We start from the raw sequence: 19,542 nt of genomic DNA on the forward strand, positions 1-19,542 counted from the left end.
TAACTCTCAATGTATTACTTCCTGGTCAAACATTTTATAAATAAATAAATAATACATTTAGTATACTGTTATTGTTATATCAGTATACAGGAATCATTATTTTCCAGTTATATTCTGTGTTAGTTGTCCTTGAGCTTGTGTATACTAATTGATATACTCTGTATGTACGTCTCATCATTTGCAGGCTGAGATGGTGTTGAAGTGCGGGTACTTCTGGCTTGGATTATTGCTGGTGCCTGCTGCGTGCCTGATTAAAGACGTGGCTTGGAGAGCGTAAGTTACATTTGTCAACATATTGTATCACATCCTAATGACTCTTTCCCAAACATCTTTTTTTAATGACTGTATCGGATTCCAAACAATACAAATGAGCATTTGTTAGTTAAAGCAGTGTGGGAAATATGTATATTCTAAATCCATCATACTGCCTACAAAGTTCTTAATTGCATTAGTTAAAGGAACTACTACCTCACAAAGGAGGGAAATGTAATGTTTTATCACCAAATACATTGCTCAGAAGCAAACATAAGAAAGGCCAACAACTGTAAGAAAAAAATAGTAACTACAAATATTTGCATGACTGACAATATCACTTCTCAAATAGATGTGAAACCCTTAAAAGTGCCTCTAAGACCACGGCCCCGCTGCCTGCGAGGCAGGCGGCGCGTGCATCCGAGTCCCCCGGTCTGTAGTGAGCTGCGGGGAGGGGGGGGGGGGGGCGTGATGGGGGAGTGACGGGGCGCAGCCGTGATGTTACCTGGCAGGTTCACCCTCATTGGCTGAACCGCTGGGGGGGCGTGGCCTAGCGCTCCGTCGCGAGTCCTGATCTCAATTCTCTTGAGAGCAGGAGAAACTGTCGACGCAGCGCGGCGGCCACCCCTCGCAGCAGGGCCCCGTGGCCCCATTGTGGGGCGGCTCTTGTCCCAGCAGCGTCCGGCATAGCGGGCGCTGCAGCAGCCAATGGGGATCTGGCCTAATTTGGGAGGTGTTTGTCAATCAAGTGCTTTCTTTACCCTTGGAGGTGGAGAGGAGTGTCTGATTGTAAAAGCACCTCCCAAGTCTAACTTTAAAAAATAAATAAAAATGAATTGTCAGATTTGGGTAAGACATGAATCAATTACCAAGGCAAGACCCCTTAAGCAGGTGACAATTAGTTCATTTCGGTCCTAGAAGGTATTGTCCCTTCAACTTGTATCATACAGTATGCTGAACTTCACTTCTGATACTGGAAAAACAGTACCCTTTTCTTTTCTCTGAGTAAAGCATAAGTTCAATTGTATTATATAATTTGTAAGCAATTCTTAAGTTTTGCTAATACTTGAAATATTAAAAGGACTTTCTGAATAGCCTGTCTGTTTACAGAAGCAATGACAATAATGTAATGTTTTTGTAACTGAAACGAACTGCATAAAATGATTCGTGCACTGGAATCTTTGTTTGTTATTATACCTACTTCCAGGGAATCAATAGATATGTGAAGGCAAGAAAGTAAGTCTCACTCACTTTTAATATCAGTGATCCAATACATTTCAATAGAGCCTGATATATATATATATATATATATATATATATATATATATATATATATATATATATATAAATTTATTATAAGAAGTAAGAATTATTTTATACAAATGTAATTTTACAGACACTTACAGCTATGCACATATCTTTATTCACTTTATAAATGATGTACAGTAGTTAAGTGCACACACCAAGCACAGGAATTGACATACGTGTTTTGATCATTGATTTTTTTTGTAGGGATAAAAGGTGTCAGAACTCAGAACTAAGCAAAGAAAATGAAATCTAAATCCAAATAGTAAATAATGCAGCTCTTAATGGGGAAAGGTTACAGGGAAAGCATGAAGCCCTTTCAGTCAGCTTTCCAGTCCTATCCCTAATCCTTTTACAATCACTACTACATGGAGTCTCCTGTTAAGCTCCAAAGAAGGAGGCAAAACTCTATTCCTGTGAGCTCCTCCACAAAAACAGTGAATGCAAATCCGTGTTTGGATAATTTGTCTTCACAAATAAATAACCGCTACAAGGGAACAGGGCCATAAAAAAAAATGATTAACACTTGTTATGCATTGAAGGCATCTAAATGAAAAATGTCTCATGAGAATCGTAATATTGTTAACCCATGTGCTGCTAGAGGCAGTGAAAGGGTTATTATATTTCCTTTGCCATTTTCTTAAGAAGAGTCTCAGTGATTCCAGATGGGTTATCTGGAAAGGTTACACTAGCATCAGAGCTAAGGAACTTCTGTAGGTGGAAGTCATGATATAAGAAAGATGGAGTGTGCGTAAAGAAGTGGTATGATCCAGCAGCAACTTGTAGATGAGAAGCTGGGGCAACTGTAATTTAAGATGTTTTTTTAAATGGCAAGATGTTTAGGACTATAAATAATGCCATAAATATGGAGAGGAGATTTGAAGCTACAGTATATAATGTAACTGGGCAATTTAGGAGACCATACTAGAATTAGGACCACAGAGGAATTGGTGCAATAACGTAGGGAGCTTTGTGTGGTGGCAGCTGAGGGATGTTAGCGGATCTAGTGGATGGAGCCTAAAGGATACACTGGATCTGACATGAAGAAATGTATGTTGGGCAGAAATGCATTGAAGAATATTACTTTGTCAACCATAAAATAATATAAGGATAGAAAAATATGAAATAATAATTAATGGGGATGATGTATCAATGCAAAAAAAAAAAATGTGAATAGAAGTTTGTTTTGATGCATTTCTCTATTTCCTGTCTGCGTTTTCATCTTACATTTCATGCACATTGGGAGCCAGAAAAGTTTACAATACTTCAGTACACAGACACAGGTCCTTATTCAGTAAGCTGTGATAGTGCTGATCTGGCGCTGTCGTATGGAAAACCCTGCTGAAGGCAATGAAGCTTTCCATGTGATTGTGCCAGATCAGTGCTATCACAGCTTACTGGGAAGAGTCACAGAGCTTGATACATCTCATTATAAGCTGTGTCCTGTAACTACTTCCTAACTCCTCCTATTGACAGTCCCCAAAACACAAGCTGACGCCCCTAATTCAAAACCTTTAGCAAAGACCTTGATACATTGATGCAAACACAACATGAAAATTACACAATTTGTATCATTTCACACCAAATTTGCCTTGATACATCACCTGCATTGTGTATGTTGTAAACAAGCTTACAAAACAATTTTTTTTTGTAGACTTCTGTTTTAATAGATATAAAAGAAAATGTAATTGTATCAATATTCTAAATAAGGTTTTGTGTTGTAGAAAAAGTAAATATTCTACTGGTATGTATAAGACATATCTAAGCTAGCAGATACTGATTTCAATGTTGAACCAAAACCAAACATAACTCCAACAGTAAAAGTTTTACAGCTGAACTGTATAAATGTTACATGACATAGCTTAGTCTACTGCTGTCAAAATAATTCCCTTTTACGCAAGGTTTCCATAACACTTTCCAACTAATTGATGTAACAAGCTTATGCAACCCATTAGACAACAAAGCCCATCATGATGGATTTGCCCAATATATTCGTAGTCTTGGCTAGTAAGTACTGCACAAATCATCAGTTGTTCTCAGCAGGATTAGTAGTTGTCAGGGTAATAATAACACCATTCTACCAGGATAACCCCAGTGACTCCCATATTGCTACTAGAGGAGAAACATTGGCAGATCCAGGCTGTTGTGGACACAATTAGAATACATTCAGCAATGTGGGGGGCACTAGCTGGTTCTTATCTATATACTGCATTAGTTTGGATTGAAAATGTCAGAAAATTCAAACAACATGATTGATAAAGCTGTCAGGGACGCTGTCAGGGACCTTGAGATTTGGAATCGGGGTTGAAACATAAATAAGAGAGGACCCATGAAAAAGCTTTTGTTCTTCGCTCCAATGGCTCCCAATTTGTTTTCACATTTGTATATTCGATTTACATTTTTGTTATACATTTTGGTTATATTTCACATTTTTAATCACAAATGTATTTACTCCTCTTTAACTATTTAGCTTGTCTCTAGGATGTCAGGCTCTTCTCTTTGTTTAGATGACCCAACCCCCGAACCATTACACTTGCCATTTCCTTGTCCCCTTTCAAACCATCTTGTTCAACACAGAATCTTACATTCTTATTGACGTTTGCGAGTTCTTTCTAAATGGTGGTTAAAGTACAGCATGTGCATCTTTGAAGAGATCAATAGCTAAACAAGAGTGATATGCTGCACACCAAGAAAAATAATAATACATTCAATGTTACCGGTGCTGCTGGTTCAATGGGTACCTGTCATGGTAACCCAAATCTGAACTGATGAAAAGGAGATAATATAATAATAAATAATGCACTGTGGATTTGCTGAATAGGAGAATGTATTGTGATACAGTGTGGCACAATAAATGTTTCTATTCAGCAAATCCGCAGTGCGCTGGATCTCCTTTTCATCATCTTTGAAGAGAGCAACTTAGAGCAGCAGTCCAAGCTGCCATTTAAAAAATAAAATAAAAATTTCCCTTTAATATGTGCATCAATACAATCCACACAATGATAAGTAATTGGCTAAATTGCCGATCGATCGGCTAAGATTCGTCAGTGCAGCAGATGAGAATTAAAGATGCAACGTTCTGTGGGGAAGATCTTGTGACCAGGCAGTCACTAGATACAATTGGTGCGCTGCTAGAGAGAGGGCAGGGCTCAAATAAGGGGTGTGCCAGAGCCTGTTACAGAAGAGGAAGGGGATGTGACTTTGTAAATGGATGCTATAGAAATAAAAAAAATGCTTGTTACATTATAATACATTCAAAATGTCATTCAGAGTTGTTTAAAAAGAATGCTACAAATATTTTCTCACAGTACAGAACTGATTTATTAAAAAAACAAACACATGTAGGATATTGCTTTAACTGCAGCTTTAAGCAACCTAGGACAGTGCCACAGAGTACAGATACTGTAGTGTAGAACATGTAAGAAGTTGATGCACGCTGTTTCAAGAGAGCAAGTAAGTAGGAACGAAGAATGAGATCCTAGAGTTGGATACAGGAGGTTTCAATGGTATTGTCAAAGTGTCTACTGTAGCAGAAACATAAACAAAAAGCCACACGTACAAGGTAAAAAGTCTACTTTTCCATGGCTGGCTGTGGAAGATTCTTAATGATGCATTACTCTGCAAGGCTTCTTAAACAACATTTGGGGGCCTATGTATAACATAAAATTGGAGCAAAGAAAGTGTGTTTGCACAATTATATGGAGTAGACTTGTGTCAAATGTAAGAAACAATTTCACCAATTTAATATTGGATCATTTCTTTTACGCAGATTGATGGAAGAAAAATTGATGCTCGTGTTTTGTTTATTACACTGCGTCTCATTTTTCCATAACTTCTCCTTTTGACGCTCCCAACCTCGAAAGCTGATACTTAGGGGACACAAAGACATAAAATGAAGCAAAATGCCTGATACTTTGTCGCATAGAAGAGTAGGATGAAAATTACGCTATTTGCATCAGTTTTGCTCCAACATTGTCGTGTTAATATTTCTCTTGGACTTGTATTGAAACCGTGGGAACATATCGGATGTCCAACAATGGTTTAAAGATAGATTATAAAGATTATCCAGGGAAGCATCACCCCGGACTGGGAAAAGACCGGTGCAACTCAGTGATCACATCCAGAAGCCAGCTCGCGTTATCCAGCTGATATCCCTAACAAAAAGAAGTCAACCTGCCACAATGGTCATAACATTTAATTAAACAGCTTATAATAGAATAAACCCGCATAGACCATCACAGATGCAGTAAATGCTCAGGAAATTAGGGATTGTAAAAAAAAAATAGCAAAATGTAATTTAGTAAATATCTGTATGCAATTTCCCTACCTTTCTGCACAGTTCAATGGTGAGTCACTGAAGATGAAACAGTTTGATTATAAATTGGCCTTAGAAGTGCCCAATTTTCCTTTTCCCGTTAACAAAATAAATATCCACGTTCTTTGAAATTGTTATCCTGCGTTTGATAATGAGTTACCCACTGTGAAATCCGATGCTTATCAAGTTGATTTTGGCATTATAAATAAAGAAAATCTTTCAACCTTTACCTATTTTGCTCAGAGCTGCCAGACCTGAGAAAATGACATGATAGAGGGGTTATTATTTGTGGAATCCTACGTAGGTGCAGTATTTTTATTTAAATTTAAATTCTTAGAAAGAAGTTTGAACTGCAATTTTCATAGGCAAGTAGTGGGACAGCTTGTTTTTGTTAATGTTAAAGGATATTGTTTCACAAAGTTGTAGGTTGTTAATGGGACTGGTTGTGGGTAGAGGAAAAACAAATAGAATGAAACGTGATGTGTATAATGTGGGTTTTTTGTTTTGTTTTTTTAATTATCACGCATTGCCTTTGATTTATGTTTATATTTCTTAAAACTTTCATCCAATGTTTGTTTTTCACGGTGAGCTGCTATTAGAGTTCTATAGTTAATAAGTTGGTCTTATGTATATAACAACTGGCAGTGGTTGCATTAATGTGCATTTTGGGTCATATTTACTAAACAGTCTTCTGTCCTATGTCACCTTTCAGGCACAGGAAGATCACGTACAGCTTATTCAAAACACTGGGGCTGTAACTGTCCTACAATGTTGCAGGGTGTCTTATGGTAGAAGACTGCTTTATGCAAATATGAACCTTTATGTTTGGTGGTAAAAAATGTAACCGGTCTAAAAATGAACACACTGCACTTTATAAGGACAGTTACTGAGGACATCTATATACATCCAAACCTTCTACGATTCTTCTGCTTAAAAAGAAATAAATTAACAAAACCCCAAAACACATCAATGCAAAGTCAACATCCAATCGATTTATGTTAAGTGTGAGCATGCCTCTATTAGCCTGTCTTTCCACACTGGATGTCCGGTGTTTTGGAGGGGTTGGAGTATTTTGGTTATGGCACTGGATATCAGTAGCTCTGACCGGTAATTCAATTTCTTTAATCGTCATACTCTCAGCAGAAAAATGATAAAATAGATGGAAGGGGTGAGGAAGATTATCCTACTGGTGAAGGCAATGTCCGGGAGCTGTAAGTTTCCAGGTTGAGTCCCATTGCCTGCTCCTTGTGACCTTGGACTGGAACCATTATTAAGCAATTATGTGTGCCTCTAAAATGATGCAGTATGAACATTATTGCATACCCTGCCTGTAACACACGCAAATAAAATACTATTACGTGGGCAGTCATACTCAGTAGTGCTTCATTTTTGCAATATGTTGGATTTCACTCGGGGCTTAACGACTTGAAAAGGGCAATCCCACATAGCCGGCCAGAAAAAAACCTTTTGTAACTAATTTAACTAGTTGGCTCTCATCTGAGCGCACACAGTCAGCACACAGTCAGCACACAGTGTCCCCTGCCACTCGCTTCTCTTCATTACTTTAGAAATTAATTACAAGTTGAATTTCTTAGGGGCAATGGAATGGGGAAATGTTTGTCAATCATGTGTTTTCCTTACCCCAATTCCACTCTGTGCTTATCAGAGCCAAGAAATAGGAGACTGTTCAAGCAGTGACACCCCAGAAAAGGGAGAAGCCAGAGGGAATCCAACCCTGTCCAAGTCTCAACTCATAATGTTAACAAAATAATTAAAAAATATGTATAGGTGCCAGATTTGTCTAAAAGAAAGTCACCTATCGTCCAGATGCAAACCCTCAAACATGTCACTGGGATGTTTACTTTTGTCATAGGAGGGACAGGCTCTTTGATCAATAATGCACAGAAAAATAATTGGAGAGAATAACAGACCAAAGCTCATTGTAAGTCAAAAGTCACCAGGTTTGAGTATTTTTTTAGTAGAGAATGAATGTAATAAAGTTAGAACGCTTCAGAAGTCCATAGGCCAGCTACAAGTGGCGCAAACATGTGCTGCATTGCTGGCCCCCGTGGCGTATCTATCGCCCGGAATGCCCAGACACGTCCTTGGGTCCCCAGCCTGGGGGGTCAGGGGGGAAAAGCAAGCCGGGACCCTCCCTCCAGACTCTGAACCACCCCAAGCAGTTACAGAGGCCCCACACTCTTCCCCACAGCAATTAAACTGATTGCCAGGGGAGAGTGCAGGGCCTCGGTAAGAGCCCTCCATCAACGTCACAGTGTCATGTGACAAGGAGTTGTCATGGCAATGTGACATCACATGGCAAGTGAGCATTGGAGGCTCATATTTTCCACACTGTCAATCTCCCTTTGGTTCAAGCACCATTAGGGATAATGTGATTGTATTTGTGGGAAAAAATATGCATTATTATATAGGCAACGGGATACCTATTATTTATTGGGCAATTTTTCACTTTCAATCAGTATTGGCATCAAAATGTAGAGGTGGAGGCTAGAAGCTCTCGTCATCCCACTTTCCCCATCTACCATTTTACAGACATCCTAGGTCCTCCAATTCATTTGTTCTAAACCTTTTCTAGCATTAAGGGGCTTATCCAATAAGCCCCAGAGGCGAATGGGCCCAAAACTTCCATTGACTTGGATAAGTCCCTAAGTGCCCTATTAAAACTGTTTCTTCTCTCTTGTTCCATGCTTCTTAAGGTGTACTCTGTTTTAATTTGTCTATTTTTTGTTTCCTTTAAAGTTAAATGTTATTTTACCATTGTTACGATTTTTAATTCTTACATATCCTTCTCAAAGTAATCTTGTTTTTGGGACACCCTGGTTGAGAATCACTGCTCTATTAACTGATTAGTTAGCCCTGTGCTCTTAAATTCCTGGTGCCTGCCTGAATAAATAAATCGGCTGCATGCTGCACTTCACTTGTTGGGGAAAAAAAAGAAGTAACACTATAAAGAGCAAGTGAACCCTGCTTTCCAATGTGTAATTACACCATCTGCTTCTGGCAGAACTCCCACTTGCAATAAGTAGTCTTCAGAACTCTTGATTCTGATTGTTTTTAACTTGAATGAAGGCAGCTTCAATCTTGTGGAGCCAGCATCAATTGTTGGAAAGCAATGTCACTCATTGGAAGGTAGTCTCCCTCATTCTTAGAATAAAGAAAGGCGGAGGCCCTGTATGGGGCCATAGTCCACATAAGGGCCAGGGACAAAAGGCCCCCAGACACCAGGTTGCATCTTCTCTCTTGTCTCTACTCCTTTCCCCTGTTCCCCGATCCCAGCAGGGGATGGTAGCAAGCCTTGGGTGAGAGCGGGGCTGCACAAGGGCCAGGAAAGTGACAGGGTATCACAGGACAAGTGTCCCACAGCACGTAGGTTGGCGTGCCCTGTAACTCTTTGCTAGACCGATGCAGCTTTTCCGAAAAGACAAGTTTGGTGGGGTTCTAGCTTCTCAATATAGGTAATTTACAGTAGCAGCAGCCACCGCAAGCTAATACTCATCACAAAACATGCATACACAAGGTGACACCACTACTGACGGGTCGAGTAATTTCCTGTTAGGGTTTGTAGCTAAAGTAACACCAGGTAAGGCTAGATTGATCCAGCACCAGGCGTTTCCCAAAAGTAATTCAGTTAATGATACCACAGTAAAAAAACAAACAAAAAGAAATATATGCAGAGCCTGTCTGCAACTTCCCCTCCAGTCGTAGGTCCCTGGCACAGTCTTGTGGCATACTGTAAAATAATATGTAGATTGTATTTTGCAGTAACCACCCTATGTAGACCGTGCTGTCTGCATGTGCGGGGAGTCATAGACATACTTTGGGAGGGGCAGGAAAAACTAGGACCACCTATCGGTCATAGAGTGGGACATCGTTAATATTTTCCTACTGGAGTCTCTAGAGGCCCTGAAATGGCAGTGGGCGATGGTCGCAGCTGAGTTTGGGCTTTGCCCCCAACTGTGGGGCCAGTACGGGACCTCGTGGCTGCGGCGGAATGGGGAGACCAACCTGAATGGGGATGCAGCAGTAATCAAGGCGTACCATTGCCCAGAAAGTGCAATGGGGGGCTCTGGATGCCAGTTATACTGGCAAACAATGCAAGTTACTTAATCAATGCATCCAAGGGAGCTAGCCAGCTAGCTGTCCAGGACATAGCCCCACAGTGGTTTAATTGTGTGTGTTTTTAGTCTGTTCTTTTGTTTGTCTTCGGTTTATTAGAGCTGTGACCTGAGTTTTAATCACTAAGCATGGTGTTGGACTCCTTTATTGATACAGGAGATGGGGTATGCAGGGATCTTTGTCCTAGTCCTATGTGATTTGTAAGCTGCAGTGGTGTCCATTTCAGTTATTCCAGCATGCTATTACTTTGTCTTGCTATGTTAACAGCACTGCAATATTCTATCTGACAGTATACAGTACAATGCAAAAATACCCTTGTATGTACATTTGCTGATGTGCATTTAAAATAACATTTTGTTCTAGACATTTTAAGATGAGCCATGTCTGTGCCTTTAAATACCCTTCCATTATGAAAACAGTGCCAGAGCAGCAGTGGTCACCGCATGTATAAAGGTACCTTTGCTTCACACAAATATGAAATCATTGATGGTACCTTGGTAACAGCTGTACTTGAACTTTTAGATAATAGGAGTAGGCTTATAAAAATGTCATCACAAAACCCCCCATTATTCTCAAACCTCGTAGAACATACAATGTCACTTTTCTTGAAAACGTACCATGTTACTGCTCATTGTGTTCCTCTGTTTCCCCCCCTTCCTACAGGGCCAAGCACACCTACCATAAAACATTGCTGGAGCAAGTTCAGGAAATAGAGACCAAGTCAAAAGAGCTGGGAAAAGCTGTTCTGCGGGATTCTAATGGGAAAAGGTACAGTGATGCTATCCAATTACAAATGTTCTTTAATACTAATCAGCAAATTATTTATCCCCTTCAGCATTGATTACCAGGCCGTCAAAAACATCAGCTACATTTTTAATTCCAGTTTTTTTGCCCTTTCTATGACTGAGCATGTGCTACTAAACATAAGAGAGCTCCCAAACCAGGGCTGCCATCAGGGTAATATTAACTTTTTCGCTGCTTGAGCTTTGAGAGTGAAACAGTGAAAGGGTTAAAGGTGCAATCCCCTAAAGAAGTTTCTTTGTTTGTTTATTTGTTGTTGTTTATTTTTTTTTTTTATAAAACTACAGGATTTCCTTATTTTCAAAGTTCTTGTCATTCACAATTAGTCACGCCACAGCAAAAAACGCTACTTCCTTTGAGCAACAATAACTACACAAAGAGACAATGAGTCCAATACAAGCAAATTCCAATAAAACACAAGATTTCAGAGCAGTGGAGAGGCTATACAGTACATTTTATGTGTCATAACGTTGCTTTTATCTCCTCTATATGGCACTGGTTGCTTTATTCCATTTACTGGCCTCCAATACCAAGAGATTACACCAGGAGAAATGGCATGTCCTGAACGTGGCCATATATGGGAAGCATAAGCGGGTGTTGCAATGTTGAAAGAAGAACATAAGCAGATGCAAATACAATTTTTCTAACACTCCTCACTTGCTGTGACCTTCCGCTCTATGGATAATGAAACAGTGCAACGAGTGTCCCTCCAGCATCACGGTGGTTAACTGCAACCTAATGAAATAGATTTTTTGCAAACTATCAGAGTAAAGGTCAGAGTGCACTTAATCACCATGCTGACTATATGTGAGCGGGGAAAGTGTTTGAACTGATTGAACTACTTATAATTACATTTAATGTTTAAAATCAACACTTCCATGAGTAACGTGACTGATTGCTTGCTTCCCTTAGCCGTTCCCTGTTTGTGCATTGCTTCTCATGAATCTCTGCGATTGTACTATGATCATGTTGCACTCAGGCATCTTGTGTCTATTTTTTTTTTTTTTAAGGCAACCTCTAACCCATGTAATAATTTTCAGTGCGTTGTATTGTGTTCTCAATGCAGACTCTTTCATCTCTATTCCTCCATGCAGATCCCCTTCACACTCACAAGGCTTGCATAGAGATGATGTAAGCAGCCCACCTCTGCTCTACCTCCCAGCCCTCCAAACCAGTTTGTTTTCCTCCTCTCCTAATTACTCCCAGATTTACTGGGTGGTCCATCTGTAAACTAGATAATGGTGGAGTGCTTAAATTTGCCAGAGGTTGCTGTGTGTCATGGTGTGGCCTCCAGAGTGTTCTTCAGAATTGTGCTCTCTTTCATCTTTTCTGTTTGCATCTTGGCCCTTTCACACCTGCTCCAATCATGCATGTCTCTGGGGAAGGTACTTGCCGGCTTGAGTAGATGAGTGGTGCAGTGGGATTTCATACCAAAGCTTGTTTGTGTTTTAAATCTGCACCCCCACTGCTATCTTGGAGTGTGTTTATCTGTGTAATAACCAGTTCCCTCCCCAGTCCTGCTGGGTACCTCCTGCCAATCTCTGTGATATTTCTGTGTGCTCAGAAACGCTCGAGGACAAACAAGTAACCAGAATCTCCTTGTTTCTGATAAAGTTGGTCCAATTATATTAGAAACTTCCCAACAGTGACAATTACCCATATGTTCTTTGGAGGGAAAAAAAAGTATTTTTTTTTCTATCTCTCAAACATTCTTATTATTTCACTTCTCTGACCATTGTAAGGAATCAAAAAGCAAACCGCAGCATCATTACCGACAAGCCAATAAGTAAGTGGCGTGTTTAAAAAATAAATAATACACATAAAACAACATGAATTACATTGAAGATCTCAAAATGATGGTTGTTAGGAATTACATAAACTTGTGTAGTGTGGCACCTTTAGCTTGCCACATTTAAAAGATTTCCCTAAATCAGTAGTCTGTTGCATTGAGCTTTTTCTTTTTTGCAGTCAAGACTGATTTAAAAGGGTACTGACCATTCAAGGGCAGCTATGTTGTCCTTTTGAACTATTCAGTCTGGGTTGGTTCCATTATGGAACAGGATGCAAACTAGACACAATAGGATTATTGGGGGGGGGGGGAGAGTACAGTATAGACAAAACCAGTGAAGGGTGTTCCAGTGGTGGAGAGGCCTATAACGCATTGTTAATTATGAAAACACGACACATGTTATGGTTACTTTAAAACTTTGCTTATGAGAACCAAAATATACAAAAGGTGAACAAACAATCAAGAAACAGCTTGTAATTACAAGTTAGAACCGAGGCGCACAAATTACCTGCTACACTGAAAGTGTTTTTGAAGCTAGCTTTACTCAGTGGATTTTACACAAATCAGACGTGGAGGTGTGTTACCGTAGATAAAAGAACATTTAATTTTTTTATTCCCTTCTTCATCCTTTGGCTAATAACATAGAAGAAGAACTAGTTTCATCATCATTTTACAGTTTAAATAATGTTCAAAGTGATTTCACATGTGTCACAAAAGGAAAAATAGGAAGGAAAAAAGGACAGTGCACCTGGCTTTTTAAAGGGAAGGCTTTTTACAATCAGCAATGCTCTTATAAATGGGAAATGTTTACATTTAGATTTAGTTTTATATTTTCAAACATTACTTTTTTTTTTTTTACTGTGCATTCACTCCTCCAGACACGCAAAAAGTATTTAATAAGTTATTTCCCGTAATAGTCACTGACTCGTCTTTGTTTGTTCATGTAATTGTCTCGCTTTAGTACCACTATGTGTGTGAAGGTTAATATTTAATATGATTAAATGGTACAGATCTTCCCTGTACTTTCTGGTGTGATATGCTAAGATACAGCTCAACCCCGTTATAACGCGATCCGTTACAACGCGATTCCGCTCATAACGCGATGCAAGCGTGGCTCCCAATTTTTGTATTTGTGAATACTTTACAACACGATTGTTGGTATCTTAAATACTTTATTGTATAATGCATACAATTGCACATTATTTGTAATGCAATCCGCTTGTAGCGCGATGTGATTCTTTGGAACCCAAGCACAGCGTTATAAGGGGGTTGAGCTGTATATTGCAATACACTGATCCAATATTGTCATTGAATTCTATTGGCATTCTGTGATAATCTGAGATATATTAGGGCTGTCATAACTGGGAGCAATGTCACTGGCTGTGCGCTCCAAAGCCATTTTCCATGTGTCTATCACTTTATCATCTATTATGCTAACTTCCAAATATTCATTCTCCAAATAACTAGCTACACTAAATTGTGGTTGTTAAAAGTGCAGTCCTAGATATGATCAAATGTATATAAAGACAGTGATATTTTTTTATTGCTTTAAACTAGGCGATTGTTCTATTACAAAATTCAAACATGAATAAGCATTTTTACATGAAAAAAATGAAAGTTTGTGCTGGAAATTGTAACCTGTAGTTAAGGGCAGCATTTAATGCTCTTATCTGTTTATTTATCCGATGGTTCTCACAAATCAATGGGATGTGAATAAACTGTGAATATCCCCGATCATGTCTTATTCTATTTATTTATTTTACTTTTTTCTCTGTAGTTTATCTCTTTGTTGTCAAAAGTGTAGAGATGGACAAAATGTGGGGACGGATTTGGGTCCGCCTCGAATCATTCACTTCTTTCGGTCCGTGAATTTCTGTGGATCAGTCTCAAAAGGACCAATCTAACTTTTCTGGATTTTTTTTTTTTTTTTTATGACCGACAATCCAAATGGTGCATTGTTATTAATCTGCACTCAGATTAAATCCGTGGGGGAGAAAGAGAGAGTGCAGATTTTTAACAATCTGAGTGCGGATATCTGATTCAATACGAAATTTGAGTGCGGATTCTTTAAAAATACACACGGATTGTATCCAATGGCGGATTCGGATTAATCCCCAATCTGCGGGTTCAGATTAATCCCCAATCTGCAGATGGATTGTGAAGGGAAATTCCAGGGAAGGGGATATTGACAGTTCCGCCCATCCCGACAAAGGGGATCGAGACGAACTATGGGGGTCATGCACTAAGCTCCGTAAAGTCACTTTTAGAGCGCAAAATGCTCTTAGAACGTGATGTTGCGCTGAACCCGATGCACAAAGCAACGCAAACAGGCACTTTGCGCTCTAAAACTGACTTTTTTCGGAATTTTTTCTAAGTCCAACTTTGTTCGTTCGTTACCCTGTTTGCGTTAAATTCTGCCCTTAAGCGGGATGCACTAAGCAACGCAACCTTAGCAAACGCGAAAGTTGCGTTGATCAGAACACGTCAGCTCAAGGTAGATGCAAAAAAAGCTGGACTTTATTATTATTGAATTATTGCTTTACATTTTTGCATGCGCAACACCCATACAACTGGCCGGCGGGTGTCCCCGGATGACCCCGCGGGGGTCCCTGAGGGTGTCCCCGGCTGACCCCGCAAGGGTCCGGGGTTCCCCGGCTCACCCCGGCCTCTGTCACATGGTCTACTTGAGCCAATCAGAGTTGGGATGGAGTTCCCACGCTCTGATTGGCTACCGTACCATGTGTCGCCGGCCATCTTTGTTTTGATGACGTCATCTTAAAGGCAATTGAAACTCAGCCATTCTGATTGGCTGGCGTCATTGCCTTTAAATGACGTCATCATTTTTTTTTTTTTTACAGTTCACATGTTTTTCACGGCCCAATCAGGACCGTGGGAAACATTTGACCAAAATGTGACGTCATAGGCCTATAAAGCCTATGTCGCCTCATTTTGAAGCCAGACGTTGAGGAGGGAACACCTCCCCTCCTAAAAAGAGAAGAAGGGCGTGGCAGAAGAAGATGGAAGAAGACGGAGAAGACCCCAAAGAAGAAAAGAAGACCCCAAGACAGATGGGAAGGATTACAAATAGAAGAAAGAAGTCACCATTATGGTTTGTAAGGGTTTATTATTTTATGGTTACCTGTGGATTGGTTCCAGTGCTTCCGGGTCGCCTGGATTTCGGTGAGTGGGCATCTAATGGTAAGTAAACAAAAGAATTTGTACTTTTCCAGGTTTTTTTGATTTTTGATTCATGTCTTTTATTTTTTCAGTCCCGTGTAATGCCCGTGAATGTATCTATTATGTACCTATGGCTATACATACATTCACGGACACTGAATGGGTGTAATCTATGTGATTTTTGGATGTAAATGCATTGTTTTTTATGCTCTATTATTGCCCCTGTATGTTATGTATATCTATCTATATGTAAAGACATACAGGGATAATAATTGAATGTTTTGCTAATGTTTATGTTCTTTTCATGTATGGCTAATGTATTTATCAGCTTTATTTTGACATGTAATTTGTATTTAGTTACACGTTATTTTTAATGGCTTCTTTCTGGTAGTTAGATTAGAATGATGGTGGTTACTTTCAATTAGAATTCTTTTGGCAATGGTTTGGCTTTAGGAATTGAATAGGGAATTGTATAATTGATTTGTATTGTATTGTAATTGGTTTAGTAAATGGATTAATTGATTGATGGTAATTGTATTGATGTTGCTTAGTTTCTATTTGATTTTCATGATGGCATTGGTGGGTAGGGGACATTGTTCATAGTGTATTTTATTGTTACAAATATTTTGCATAGTGTTACATGATGCACAGATTAATTGCATCATGTACACACTCAAGGCAATTGTGTGACATTTCATATACATTTGTGTAGCTGCTGGTTTGTTGGTTTATATTTACAATTGCTGCTGGATTTATTTTAACATGCAATGTGGTGATTTTAAGATTAAGAATTCATGTTTTGATTTATGCATGTTTTATGTGTTTCATAATGGGCAAATAATATATTATCCATATCTGGATTATAGTTATTTTGCACTTTATTGTACTGTATGTGTTGGGGGGTGGGGGGGGGGATTGATGTATTTAATGTATAGGTCCGGTTTATTTTTTTTTACATACAGGGTTGGTTCCTTTTGGTTTGCGGGGGACCTCTGGAGACCACCTGCGGTATCCTTGGGCTTCTCATGGGTACCAGGCTGCGGGGTCCACGGGGGACACCTGCAGGGAAGAACCGGTGGCCCCACATCTGTGGGGGCACCGCGGACCTGTAGGGACCACCCGTGGGTCCCCAGACCTTCGTCGGAACCACCCGAGGCCCCTCAGACACCTGTGGGTCTGACCCGGGCCCACCAGACATCCGCGTCCTACCGTGGAGACCCTATTGTGGCCCATGGTGACCCGCAGAGACCACCTGGTGGACCATGACGCCTGGCAGGACCCACCAACAGGCCTCCAGACCCTGTGTGAAACATGATGCTGGTAACCTGTAGGTCTGTGAGATGACCCGTCACCGGCGACTCCCATGGGCCTGGGGTATGAACCCTGTATGTAAAATAATAAATCATGTATTTATGGTGGGGCACAGGGGGTGGGTTATGTATTTAATAAATAGAATTATATTTATTGTGGGGCTGTGTATTTTTTTTATTGTGGGTACTGGGAGTGCGGGAAGGGAGTATTGGCCTCAAGGGTATGTGGGTAGGCCTCCCGACTGTGTATTGGGATTGGGTGGTTAGGCCTCACGGGGTGGGGGTTAGTGGGGGAGGGTATGCTTCCCGAGTGGTGGTGAGGGTGGGTTAACCCTTTAATGACTGTAGCGGTTAATAACCGCTATGGTGATTAAGGGGTTAGGGGACATTACATTGGATGTTTTTATTCTTGTGTATGTTTTGCAGCACCGGAGGGACATGGGCAGGATGAAGATGAGGATGAAGACGGCCTTCATCGTGGGAGCCTGTAAAAGGTAAGTGTAATATGTATTGACTGTATTTATTGTAATGTATATGTATTACAAATGGGCAAATGCATTATTATCCATATGTGGATAATGGTTCTTTTGCCAATTACAGTACTGTATGTGTTTGGGGGAGGGGGGGATGTGTGTTGTATATTGCTATGTTTATTGGGGGCAATTGTCCCCAATAAACATGCTAATGTGCCTTAACCCCTTCATTGCCTTAGCGGATAGCCGCAAAGGTAATGAAGCTGCATTAATGTAAATTTTAATAATAGTGTGCGGGAGCAGGGGATCCCCTGAGCTGAACCACATTGATTTCTGCCTCAGAGACACCCTGCTTCCCGAGTTACAGGCCCCAGTTTGGGGCATCGGTGCCAGTGTCGCCGCCATCTTTATAGAGCCCACGTCGGGTCTTGGACGCTATAAAGATGGCGGCGACACTGGCACCCGATGCCCCATACCGGGACCTGTAACTTGGGAAGCAGGGGGTCTCTGAGGCAGAAATCAATGCGGTTCAGCTCAGGGGGACCCCCTGCTCCCGCACACTATTATTAAAATGTACATTAATGCAGCTTCATTACCATAGGGGATAGCCGCAAAGGTAAGGAATTATTGTTTATTGTTATGTGTATTTTAATACTAGTGAAGATGTGCAGGGGGTCTCCTGAGCTGAACCGCATTGGTTTCAGCATCGGGGACCCCCTACTTCAGAAGATATAGTCCCCTTTATGGGGTGCCGGTATCCTCTGCAGAATTTATATGTCCCGGTCACGTGACGCGGGAGCTTTAAAGTGCAGGGGATACCGGCACCCCATAACAGGGCCTGTATCTCCTGAAGTAGGGGTCCTCGGACCTGAAACCAATGCGGTTCAGGTCCTGAGACCCCCTGCTCATGTACACTATAATTAAAATGTATTTATTTAGTGTACGATCACCTGTAACAGTCTTACATGGAGATACAGAATCTCCATGCAAATGTTACATGCGGCTTTTTTTTCTATCAGCTAGCGAACGGAGAGGTTCAGAACTCTAGCAGGGAGAAAAAAAGTACACGTACGCTGTGGCTGTTTTGAGCTTTTTTGAGCAGGCACGTTAAAAAATGGGCTCAAGGCCTTAGTGAATCTTGTCCCCTGCCTCACTTTTTAACGAACCTGCTTTTTTGTAACATCAGAACGCAAAGCCATTGAGATTAGTGCATAGCCCCCTATGAGTTGCTGCCCCCTCTGGCAGCAAAGGGGTTAAAAACTATTAAACATGTCATGATCATTAGTTCAAATTGGTCCTTATATTGTTATTATCATTTATTTATAGTGCAGTACAAGGGGGGTGAAAGCCACGCATACCAAACAGTTTAACATCACTTTACACACAGTGCCACAAAAGGTCAGGAGGTCCCTGCTTCAAAGGATCTTACAATATAAGAGCTGGAAAGATATCAGGAGGGGGCTGTATAGTAATTGAATTGGGTATTTGTGAAATTTTACATTGTACTATTCTTCTCTGCCTATATTTCATCAATCGTTCTTACCAGACTTGAGACTCCCCAAAGTCTAAATTATCAGCAGAGCACGGAAACCATTAACTCGTCATCAAATGTCTGATTTGTTCAATAAATTAAGGACAGGCAACCATAAAAGGAGTTGCCTTTATATTGTCTACTCTTATTATGTGAAATGTTTTTTTGGGGGGTTGCTTTTTTCTACTTTAGGGCTAGCTCACACTGCCGGCTACGCGACGTGCACGCGTTTATGTGCGTGCGCTCGCACGTTCGGCACTATTTGAGGTTAGTGGATGAGAGTTGTCACACTAGAAACTGCTTGCGGTGGCAAGGTACAGCGTTGACGCTGCAACATTTTGCCGCAACAACCCAAATGTAAATTTCGGGCTGCAGTCGCGTCACGTGAGCTGGTTCAGCCAATAACGGCGAACCAGCTCCGTGATGCGTTAGTCACGCCCCCCGCCACGCCC

At 40.6% G+C, this 19,542-nt stretch overlaps 1 protein-coding gene across 1 annotated transcript in view; it reads left to right on the forward strand.

Annotated features, from left to right (window-relative positions):
• Positions 1-19,542, forward strand: part of ATP8A2 (ATPase phospholipid transporting 8A2) — a 691,321-nt gene that overhangs the window by 642,780 nt on the left and 28,999 nt on the right. The window contains exons 37-38 of the mRNA XM_075592224.1: positions 185-273; positions 10,673-10,777. Of these exons, the coding sequence (XP_075448339.1) occupies positions 185-273; positions 10,673-10,777 (194 nt within the window). The remainder of the gene's footprint in view (positions 1-184; positions 274-10,672; positions 10,778-19,542) is intronic.

The sequence above is a fragment of the Ascaphus truei genome, chromosome 3 (assembly GCF_040206685.1).
Source record: "Ascaphus truei isolate aAscTru1 chromosome 3, aAscTru1.hap1, whole genome shotgun sequence".
Classification (NCBI taxonomy): domain Eukaryota; kingdom Metazoa; phylum Chordata; class Amphibia; order Anura; family Ascaphidae; genus Ascaphus; species Ascaphus truei.